A 12363-nucleotide genomic window follows, 5' to 3' on the forward strand; every position below is an offset into this window, starting at 1 on the left:
AATCAGATTCAATCCATGAAAAGGGAGAATAGTTCCAGGTCCTTGGATCAATAGTCCTTTACCAGCATCCAGGCACTTCCCTTGCAGGGTATGGCACTAAACCAGTGATGATCATTCAGTACTGCTTATTACCAATGTTACACACCTGGTGTGACGTGTGTATGGTTATACAAGGGACAGTAGGCTCAAAAACACACACTTACTGTTAAAAACAGTGAGAGCTTTAATGGGAAAATAAGAATACACTGGAAATATTCATATGTATTACTGATATTAAATGATAAAATAATTCGTTAAATAAATAAAAGTCTAGTATCATTAGATTCAGCTAAATCTAGAGGTAATTACAAACACTGAAAAGTTCGCTTAACACTAAATACTGCTAAGTAAACTTATGGTAAAGGGAGAGGTGGCATTCAGGAAGGTGTGGGAGAGCGACCTCATGTGCTCAATGAGGTTTTATCATTAAAATATGATTTGTGATAAGTGGTTTAGAAACTGATAAGTTAAAGAATAAGACACTTGTCCAACATTTTGGAACCTTTATTGAGGAAACGTTTTGCCACATAGTGGCTTCATCAGTCTAATACAAAGAAGAACGGTGGAAATAGAGGAGTTTGAGGTAATCAGTCCCTGGAATCAATGTGTTCAGTTCATCAATCTTTCCTTAATAAAGATTCAAAAATGTTGCAGAAGTGTCTCATTCTTCAAAGTCTGATTTATTCATTATGAAAATGGCAATTCCTTTGGCTATTGTAGTAATATGATCTCTATATTATTATTGTACTCTGAGAAATACCAAACCTGTAGTGTTCTGTCCTCTTTTTATGAAGATTTTGTATTACTACCTTCTTGATTACTACTTCCAACAGCAAAACAAGCTCAGAAAGATGAGAAAAATCAATAATTTTTTTAACATTAAAAAGACCATAAAATAACCCTAACCTAACCTAATAATCTGTTCGGTGAAATGTCCCTTTGGCCAATTGTCCTTAGGTCAAATGTCTGTCACCCAAGTGTCCATCAGTCATCTGTCCAGCCATGGGTAAAGCAGTAATAATGTGTTCTCTAAATTTATTCACATAAATTTACAAGAAATCAGTGACAGCTTCTTTGCCTTTGTTCGAACCATTTGTTTCAAACTTAGATTTTCAGTAAGCCTTTGAAAAGTTTTCCCTAAAGCAGAATTTACTAAATTTGGAGAGAATACATCATAATGAATGCCAAATTCCACAAGGAGAAGAAGTATGAGCATCCTTGTTGTTGCAACACTCACTGTATCTGAGGGTAATACAGCATTGTTAGTCAAGACTTCCTTTGAAGAAATGCCCGTTTCAAGTTTGTTTTCGGTGTTACTAATCATCTGGGATGCACCAGAATGACTAACTTCAGAACCTTCTAATTGGGTAGTACTATCATTCAGAAATACAATTTTCCCATTAATCTTCTCTAATAATACTGCAAGATCCAATGCTGCACATTTCTGACAAAGCTCCACGAGCCTATCATGATCCACAGGCCATGACATTTTTGCATCAAAAATATTGCTGAGAAATTCTTCCTCAACTATTCCTGGTATTTGCTCTTCACCTTGCTGCTGGTCTGCTAGTCCAAGAGAAAGGTCAGTTTCAGAATTTAGAGAAGAGGCTTCCTGGGTTTCTTCGTCGCTTTCCCATCCTCCTCCTGGTCGACCTGTCCTGTGTGCTGAAACAAAAGCAATAAAACTGACTCACGAAATCGTAATGACACGATTGCAAACAAACCATACCCCAGCTGGGATTGAACCCGCGGTCAGAGAGTCTCAAAACTCCAGACCGTCGCGTTAGCCACTAGTGGCTAACGCGACGGTCTGGAGTTTTGAGACTCTCTGACCGCGGGTTCAATCCCGGCCGGGGTATGGTTTAAAAGCAATAAAAGTGAAAATCCAACACTTTAATATTAATCTTTTGTAATAAAAGTACCTTATATAATAAGATACTGACAATCACATGATAATTTCCCATCAGAAAAAATTACAAAGTAGGAATGAATTGCATTGTAACGTGGCAGGTGGGGCCAAGAAAGCAAACTCTAAGCTCTTCTATTAACTTTTATTTATGTGAATGCACTCAGTATGGGGAAAAAATCAGACCTACAAATTCTTAGTTTTAAAGAAAATTATAATATTACAGAGTATAATTGTATCTTGGTTAAAAAAAATGAAGACTAGAAAACAGAATATGTGAATGTAGATTAAATACTAAACAAAGGACACCAAACAAGCAGAGATTTTCTTCTATAGCTACAAATACTATATTTACCTTTATCAGGTAATTACACCCCCCCCCACACACACACAAGGCAGGGCCAGGAGCTATGACTCAATCTCTGCAACCACAATCAGGTGAGTATACACACACACACACACACACACACACACAAATGCATCAGCACTGACACATTCTTAAGTTTTGTATCCATTGATAAAGTTTTTATCCAAAGATTTCTTAACACACATATACTGAGATTCACCTTGTTCTTCACTTCAAGGATTCATCTGCTAATACATCCATTCAAGTATCTAAATTTAGACACTTCCATTTGTAAAGAAAAGACACCACAAACACAACCAAACATAGGTAATAAATGGATGGCTACATTCACTCCTGTGCAATAATACAACTTACTGGTAACACATCTGTACCTTTATATCTAGTAGAATGTGAAGTGGAAAGAACTGGTATATGAGGCTGCTGAGCGAGCTGTGAAGGGCAGGATAATGATGAACCAAGGGATGGCAAAGAGAGGGGCTGGTAGTCCCCCTTTTCACCCTGAAGAAAATCCATTCCAAACCTCTTGGCATCCCCAGAGGGAGACATCACACGTTCGACAATGCCACGTACCTAAAGCAAATAATTATTGTATATAAATCAGCATCCTAGGTAGTAGGTTGGTAGACAGCAACCGCCCAGGGAGGTAATACTGTCTTGCCAAGTGAGTGTAAAACGGAAGCCTGTAATTGTTTTACATGATGGTAGGATTGCTGGTGTCCTTTTTTCTGTCTCATAAACTTGAAAGATTTCAGGTACGTCTTGCTACTTCTACTTACACTTAGGTCACACTACACATATATGTGCAAGCATATATATACACACACCCCTCTGGGTTTTCTGCTGTTTTCTTTCTAGTTCTTGTTCTTGTTTATTTCCTCTTATCTCCATGGGGAAGTGGAACAGAATTCTTCCTCCATAAGCCATGCATGTCGTAAGAGGCGACTAAAGTGCCAGGAGCAAGGGGCTAGTAACCCCTTCTGTATATATTACTAAATTTAAAAGGAGGAACTTTCGTTTATCCTTTTGAGCCACCCCGCCTCAGTGGGATACGGCTGGTGCGTTGAAAGAAAGAAATAAATCAGCATGCACTAAACTATGTGCCAACAGTACAATAATGAGGACATTTAATTAGGTAGGTAGGTTGGTTCTCCATGGGAAAGTGGAACAGAATTCTTCTTCTATTAGCCATGAGTGTCATAAGAGGCGACTAAAATGCTGGGAGCAAAGGGGCTAGTAACCTCTTCTCGTTTATACATTACTAAAGTTAAAACGAGAAACTTTTGTTTTTCTTTTTGGGCCACCCTTCCTCAGTGGGATATGGCCAGTTTGATGAAAGAAGAAAGAATTTTAATAAGCTAATAAAAGCTTACATATGCATGCCTACACAGCTCCATGTGGAGCCAATAACACAGCTACATCATTGCTTCAAACATTCATGAATGGAGGAAAATAGTTGAGTGTCCTGGTTGTTACTTGTCTTGCCATAACTAAATAAAATACACCTGCTCAAGCATATTTCCTTCATATGAAGTTAAGTCTATACACCCCCAAGATTTAGTGTTGAATTTCAGCAAACTGTATTCTTAACATGCACAACTGGATCATACTGTGCATTTTAATGTTTGACTGTTTGTGTACACTCAGTCATCTTGAAACTGCTGGTGAGGTATTACGATGAATCAAATTGTCATTATCTTATAACACACTGGCCTGTGAGTTTTAGGACTCACTTGCCATGAGTTCCATCCCACCTGTTCCATGATTTGGCATGATCAGGTTCCGGCAGGTCTGCCAGGATGGGTCCTGGCCTGGGTCTTCTCCATGTGGTGACCTGGCAGTGACTCCTGAAGGAGTGTCGGGGTTTGTACTAGCGACAGACCAATTACAGCCCTATGGCAGGGGCATGGTGAGCATTTGTCAAGTGGAGGACTGTTGACAGCCCTACAACAGGAGCAGCCCTATAACAAGGGCACTTGGCATGATCCACTGGTTTAATAAGAAGCACTCACGTGTAACAGCACTCTATTCAGACTTGCCCAGACCCAGATAATTAGTTTCCAAGCCCAAAAGGTCTTGCTACTTATTGAAATGCCCTCATAATATGATACAATACTATCTTGTAGTTACTACATGCAAAAAGAAAAACTTTCTTTTTGTGTCACACTGCTTCAGTGGGAGAGGACTAGTGCAATGAATAAATCTTTTTTTTTATCTTGTATTAACTTATGCAAAGCTTCATGAGAAAGTTGGTACACTGTAACACAGTCACAAAATAGTTCCTGTAAGGTCCCAGCACCAAAATATATCCAATAAGGATGTCCTAAGTGTATGCACTCGTGTCTTTTCATCCATATTGTTGCTATCAACATACTTTCTACTTCTGCATCAGACATATAACTTGCTACTCAGATACACAAATAACCCACACACTGTCGAAACCTATGACGATGCTTTGGTCTGACATGGACCCTTAAATAGTGTGTGACTAGTTAATGGTCCAAGTTGGACCAAAACATCATCATAAGTTTCTTTCTCCTATGTGCAGGTTGTTTGTGTATTGTTCCAGTCATGGTATTGTCTTTATATTCTTTGCTACTCAGACTGATAATGCAGGTACATACCTCTTAACATGCTAAAATGAATAATTCCTCTGTCCCAAAAGATAATGATTCTGTTCAAGCATAAGACACTGTACTGGTGGCTGTGTAACTCTATAAGCTACTTCTGAAAAATTCTCTCTGCATCATTCTAAATTAAAAGCAAAAGAAAATGCATAATACAAACCTGTGTCACCAAATTTTCACCTTGACTGACTGGTGAGCTACCAAAGCCTTGGTATTTTCCTTTTGTGCCATATGAGCCATAGCCTCGCGTACACGATGATTCTTGACTGCTACTATTGCTGCCTTCACTGTTTTCTTTTCCTGGAAGATAATGATGAAAGTAATTCCACTTGTGTCATAAACTAATTTGCATTTTTTAAAAAATTACATTTATTTATATATGCCCAAAAAATAATGTAAGAGAATATGGTAATAAATACCAGAGAGAGAAAAATGCAACAAATTAGTAAATATAAATTGATGATGAAAATTTTGAGCAAAAACTGGTTGGTAAAAATATATATAAAAAATAAAATAAAAAAAAGATGTTCATAAGAATAAATTAAAATGTTTCTAAGATTAAAATATAAAATGTTTCAAAGAATAAAAAAAATACAATGTTTATAAGCACAATGCCTTATTCAATACATCAAACTGGCCTGTATAAAATGTACATAAAAAAACTAATACAGTGTATTAGCTATTTCTTGAAGCCTACAAGATATCATTATACATAAGAGAGAGTTTCGATTTCTTCAAGATTGTATACATACAAGTTACTGAAATAGTCATACTTCTTAGTGCTAGTAAATAGTCACTGCCTCAGTCCTACAGACAAATAACTATATATAATTTTTTCACACATATTTCAAAAGCTCCCAGTGTCTCACATTCAAAACTCAAGTCAAGCTGAGCTACAGAAACAACTGCCAAATTTGCCATCCAATTGAGCTTCAGTCAAGTAAGCAATTATGTAGAGCACTACAGTATTACTTACCTGCCATCCATAGTTCATCATCCTTCATAGTTCTGGGGTCAAAGAGCAGTGCCAGCAGCTCCTGCAAGTTGCAAATATCTCAAACTCATGAACTTAAGTGACACATAAAAACTTAAGTGTGCAGTCACCTCGCAAGGCAAATTACAAGAATTAATGAGGCATCAGTGAGAGAGGGAAGGGAAGTAAGAGTGACAGTGTCAAAGAGTGAGAAAGAATGCAAAAGTCACAGAATGAGAGAAGATAAGATGGAGGTATATAAGTGGAAGACAGCCACTGCTCCACCCACTGGTGACTTGCCGGTAGGTGGAACATAATGAACAATAGCTCGGCTCAATTTGAAGCCAATGAAAATGTGGTACACTGAAAAGAAGGTGCTGTATATGCAGGGCCCTCCTATAAACGACATATAAAGAGGGTACTGAGGATATCCTACAAAAAAAAAAAAACACTAACTGATGGATTCAAGTTGGATCGATGTAGGTTTGGAAAATATAGAGAATAAATAGTAATGGTTGAGCAATATTGTTGATGAGTAGAAAAATCTGCCAACAGCTAGGGTCAATGAAGTGAAAACCCTGAGCAACTTTAAGTATATGTTGGATAAACTTGAGAATGACAAGAGTAGGATTTAAGAATGACCTGCCAAGTATGGACCAGTAGGTCTACTTCAGTGCTTCATTCTTATTTTTCTAATGAGTGTGACAGTATGAGTATAAGGGTATGTAAGAGTGTATGCACATGCATGCCGAGACCATATACATAAAATCAGAATTTGTTTTTGCAGGTGAAAAACAGAAAACAAGTTGGGAAAATCAGTCAATGGCTTTAATTTGTCCGAAGACCTTTTCATATAAAGAATTTCTTTAACAAAATATAATGAGTTTCCAAGAAACATATCTGTCATAAACTCAAAGGTCTAACTTTTATGAGCTGTGCTACTTTCCTGTCAAACTACAGTGGACCCTCGGCTAACAAAGGCATCGTCTAACGATAAATTCGCCCAACAAAGCGTTTGAGCGTAAAAATTTTGGCCCAGCCAACGATGAAAAACTTGACCAACATGACTTGTCCTGAACCTGTCCGTCCAGCCTGAGTGCCTCAACTGCCCTGCCGTCATTGTTTACAAGCCAGGGTGGCCGGTTCCATGCATACATTTGATACATTTTGTATTATTCCATTGTTTTTAGTGCTTGTAACTGCTAAATAACCCACAATAGGCCCAAAGAAAGCTTCAAGTGCCAACCCTGTGGTAAAAGGGGTGAGAAATACTATCGAAATACTATCGTACCACGGTCAGCTGCTGCTGCATCACCGTCAGCTGTACTACTCGAAGATGTGGAGAGTGTGTTGTTGGTGTGGCTTAACGAGAAACAATTAACCCCAGAGGGTTAGCCACCCAGGATAACCCAAGAAAGTCAGTGTGTCATCGAGGACTGTCTAACTTATTTCCACTGGGGTCCTTAATCTTGTCCCCCAGGATGCAACCCACACCAGTCAACTAACACCCAGGAGAACAGGAAAAAATGCCTGGAACTAGTGCTCATATTGGTGAATTTAAGGCCAGCAAAGGTTGGTTTGAGAGATTTAAGAATCGTAGTGGCATACACAGGGTGATAAAGCATGGCGAAGCTGAAAAATTCCAACCAGAAAAAGTGTTCAATTGTGACGAAACAGGCCTGTTCTGGAAGAAAATAAAAACAGGACCTACATTACTCAGGAGGAAAAGGCACTCCCAGGACACAAGCCTATGAAAGACAGGCTAACTTTCTTGTTCTGTTGTAATGCTAGTGGGGATTGCAAACTGAAGCCTTTACTCATGTATCACTCGGAAAATCCCAGAGTGTTCAAGAAAAACAGTGTCTCATCACTCATCAGTACTCTTCAATAAAGGTAAGTGTCATTTTAACATTTATTTATATAGTTATTGTTCATGTCTCATTGTTTTCTTTGTAGGGAAATGTATATTTCATGAAAAAAGAATGATTTTTTTAATACGTTTGGCTGTCTGGAACGGATTAATTGGATCTCCATTATTTCTTATGGGGAAAATTAATTCAGCTAACGATAATTTCGTCTAACGATGAGCTCTCTGGAACATTATAAGTAGTCCCATTAATTATTTATTATTATTATAATCAAGGGGGAAGCGCTAAACCTGGAGGATTATACAGCGCCTGGGGGGGGGGGTTATGTGGAAGGCATTCAGGCTTAATTCGGGGAACTGGAGCACAGATCCAATTCCCTAAATCAAGAGCCCCTCACCAACATCAAGGAACCTTCCTTGAGGGGTAGTCCCATTAAATCTAGAAAAAATGGCAAAAAATTATTTGGACAATTTCCTAATGCTGAGCTATACTCTAAAATTTTAAAGCAAAAAACAGAATATGTATCTGCAATTGATCTACAAATAAAAACTGTGAAAAAGGTGCCATATATATAATCATATTTCTGATATATGGCAAAGGATCATAGCTCACACCTGTATTGCTGAACTAAGAAAGAGTTGTGGTGTGTTGGCCAGCACGGGGTCTGGAGGACCACCTGATGCCGCAGCTTTCCGAATCTCTCCATCCTTACCCCGCAGGTAGACTCGCACTCCTCGGTGTCCACGAGAACATGTGTGCTGTAATATGCGTATTACCTGAGGAGAAAACATTCACGCTTGTTAGTACAGCATATACGGTATAAGAAAGAGTAGAGTGGTCACTTGATTAGCTAACCTTTTAGTTTGATAATGGTTGACTGAAGTACCCTGGGTGAGAACCAAAAACAGTTAGGAAGACACAGTTTACCTCTCAATTATTTTCTGAGACTCAACCCATTCAATTCTATCATTTTAAAATTTTCTAATATGGAAAATGTTTGTCATACATTCATTAATTGTATATATACAATACAGCACATTAATTTTAAAATGGCTTTGTAAGTTCATTTTTGAATACTCTACTGTACTGTTGATCAAATAAGTAATATGCTTACAAAAATAAAAATATTATGTTACAAAAACTGTCATATCCTTACAGTACTGTACATACAATAAATAACAAATATGAAACATTTATAATGCAATATATTGACATATCAGAGATTGCATCAATAAGCAGTAGTGAGAAAGAATTATATTTATTGTGGCCAGCTAAGTAGGAATTTTACACAAATAACGAGCACATAGAAGAGACGAGCTTACGACGACGTTTCGGTCCAACTAACGAAAAGGAGAGCAGGATGGTCCAAGTCAGACTGAAATGTCATCATAAGCTCCTCTCTTCTATGTGTGGGTTATCTGTGTATCGTTCCAGTCATGGTATTGTGCCTTTTTTTATTTATAAGTAGGAATTTTTTTTCATTCACCTACAAGAATGTGGCAATTATTAATTTAATCAAGGGAAGTAGTCTCAATAACTGTATGAGAATGAAGTACTAAAAAAAAAAACAATTAACACAGGGTAAAACTACAGGGGTATCCCTATACCTTTTGCTTTCCAGGCCATGATGAACTTTGTAGTCGAGTCAGGAGAAAATCAACGAGAAGCTGCCGATGACCAGAAGAATGATGGCTCAATTCAAAAGCATGTTAAGAAAGAACTATAGTCACAAATTTTGTAAACTCACAAATTGTAAAAAGTGGACAATAGAACAGGATTTTCTGACAGACCAAAGGTATTACTGTATTAATTATTGTACTTATATTTTTTTAATATCAGTGCCTGTATAATTAATATGTAGTTATAAAGTTACTTTCCTAAAAAAAAAAAAAATAATTGCATCCTAAAATAACAGTTGTGTTAAGTGTATATTGTACTATTATTAACAGCTATAACTCAACTTCATGGGGGTGATTTGAGGTCAACACATTCAATAATTATTTTAAAAAGTCACCTTGCCATTCTCACCAATCAAACAATCAAATTTTTGACCCTTCAAAAGGCAGACTACTGTCCTCTATGACAGATAAAAATGGGAGGAAGGCAAGGTCCTTCTGCTCTCACACCATACATGTCTATGTGGAGCTGCCATACCAGATGTTACTAAGGTCACAAGCCTGACAAGGGGGGGGGGAACAACAGCTCTAGAAGATTAAGTAAATGAGTTAACATAACACCTTTAGCAGGTGCTCATGTGTTCTATGATTAAGGAGCTGCTACAACACTTGTCATGTATCTACATTAAAGTGTAAATTAACTGAGTGCCATAATCATGGCCCACTTTCATGGAGGTTTGGATGTGGTCAACAGATTTCCTGACCAACTCATTTCTGGTGGATCCACTGCTGCTAGAAGCTCATAACACTATGTACACACTACTGAACAGAATGTCATAACTTCTACCCAAATATCTACTATCATAATGTGGGAAGGTACTGTATTAACTTTTAATGAAAGAAGAAACTGGGTTTGGACCCCCATCTTTTTCCATCAGAAGACCTAACAGGCCTAAGAACATACTGTATAAATGTAACAGTACTACCAGTAGTTTAATTTCTGGATACACATAAAATGTCTTTAATTTTTTAATTTTATTTTTAAGAACAGCAGAATTATAAAAGCTAACATCTGTTAATCTTCACAAAGTGTTTTAGTGTCTCTCATGTGCTATGTAGTTTTGTGTTGCTCTATATCTTAGTTTAGAGCTGCACATAATAACTCTGCTAACTCAACTTTTCTTTTGTATTCTGTATTGAAATTTGATTATATGTGCATACAATCAACTAAACTCACAACCTTAAGTATGACATACAAAAGGATACTGATGATCTCTTCAAAAAGGTATCCTGGTATTGGTGCATCATTGTCAACTGTTGCTTTGTTCAGAAGTGGATACTGTAAAGAAAAAAATGGTGTTAGTTTAGGAGAGTGTAAAGTTACTTTTCTTGTCTGAAACTGCAATGCTATTATAGTTTAATATACATTCCAATTAATATAACAATTAAAATAAGAAATAAAAGATAATTATACTGTTGTAAAAGTCAGTCAGTCATAATTCTATGATGCTGAATCACCTACCCATGGTGGTAGTATTTGAGTGGCATAAGTACCTGATTAAGAACCCAGCAACCCATTTTCAACCTAAAAGCAGGAAGCTTTCCCCTTTGTCAAAATTTATTTACTTACCTACAGGATATGATTTGATATGGTTTGATCACACTGTGATTATATCTCTGATATGATAGTTAACTAGTAAGGATAACAGCAAATTTTTATTGATAATAACAAAATGTTAAGGTGGTTGAAAACTGCAAGTGACAGCAACAAAAATAATAATGTTAATAACTATTTATGGTAAGAAAGACTGAATACCAAAATGGTTCGAGCATTTTGCTGGCTTGTAATGAGTCTGCAGAAGGAGTCCGAAACCTGTAAAGCATGAATTGACACAATGTATTGCCACTAGTGGGTTCTGTCCACCTGCAACAATGTCTTCAACTGCTGCACCTCTCTTCAGACTCCAGACTTCTGCCTCTGCTTCAGGCTGATCAAGACAAAGGGACTGAACACCTGTTAAGGCTGAAGGACTGATTACTTCATCTTCCATTGTCTTTTGCAAATGATCTCCACATTGAACTGAAAAAGCCACTAGTTAACAAAACTGTTTTATAATAAAGATAACCCTCGCCTATATTACTATATTAATACTTAACAAAACTGTCAAGTAGTTGAATAAGACACATATGCAACATTTGGGTATTTTTACTGTGGAAACGTATCGTAACCAGTGACTTTATTATTCCAATACAAAGAAAAGTCTTGGAAGATGTGAGGAGGGAGCTTATCAGGAGGTAATCAGTCCCTCAGAGACTGATTATCTTCTATTTTTCTGATCTCCACCAGTCTTTTATAAGGGACTGATGAAGCCACTATGTGGTGAAACGTTTCCTCAGTAAAGATACCCAAGTGTTGCGCACTTCTGGGTGTATACATCCTGCTAGTCATGTATCTTATCCATCAGACATACATAAGTAGCGAAGTCGACGACACTCTTGGCCTCCCTCAGCAGCTCCATGTTTGTTTACCTCCAGCCAGACAATCACGGGCAAAATAACCAACCACCACATTATTTTTCTCCCCACTAGCTGGAGATTTAAGCACTCACCAACCTTAACCTGTGGAATAAATAAAAATATGGCATCACTTTTGAATTTATCCCATGATATTACCGAGCATTGTGCCGTAAATACTGAGTATATTGGTAGTGAAAGCTGAAAATATGGTGAAAATAAAGCACAGGTTCTGTTTCCATTAAGCTTTCTAATTCCATCAAAAATTATCCGAAAATTAGCAATTTACCGTCTTTTACTCCGCATATACTTTACCATTTGGCTAATATATAGATTTAACTTATATTCGGCTAGGGGACATCATCCGCTATTCGAATAAACTTTACTTATATAACAGAGAATTGCAAAATATAGTTGTGAAGTTCAGAGTAGCAAAGTAGCAGTCGTAGAGGCTAC

At 37.3% G+C, this 12363-nt stretch overlaps 1 protein-coding gene across 2 annotated transcripts; it reads right to left on the reverse strand.

Annotated features, from left to right (window-relative positions):
* Positions 1-203: 203 nt before the first annotated feature.
* LOC128695439 (AP-4 complex accessory subunit Tepsin) lies at positions 204-12009 on the reverse strand. Of its 2 annotated transcripts, none has more exons than XM_053786055.2 (8): positions 11865-12009; positions 10660-10732; positions 9385-9476; positions 8392-8553; positions 5913-5973; positions 5097-5236; positions 2684-2882; positions 204-1704 (listed from the first exon to the last, which is right to left on the reverse strand). In XM_053786055.2, exons 1-8 carry the CDS (start codon positions 11910-11912, stop codon positions 1079-1081), a joined length of 1401 nt encoding a protein of 466 aa, XP_053642030.1. In that variant the 5' UTR covers positions 11913-12009; the 3' UTR covers positions 204-1078. The 2 variants fall into 2 exon arrangements, with proteins under 2 accessions (XP_053642030.1, XP_053642031.1); XM_053786056.2 differs by having other exon boundaries at positions 9385-9471; positions 11865-11995.
* Between the last annotated feature and the right edge of the window lie 354 nt (positions 12010-12363).

Source organism: Cherax quadricarinatus, chromosome 50, assembly GCF_038502225.1.
Source record: "Cherax quadricarinatus isolate ZL_2023a chromosome 50, ASM3850222v1, whole genome shotgun sequence".
In the NCBI taxonomy this organism is placed as follows: domain Eukaryota; kingdom Metazoa; phylum Arthropoda; class Malacostraca; order Decapoda; family Parastacidae; genus Cherax; species Cherax quadricarinatus.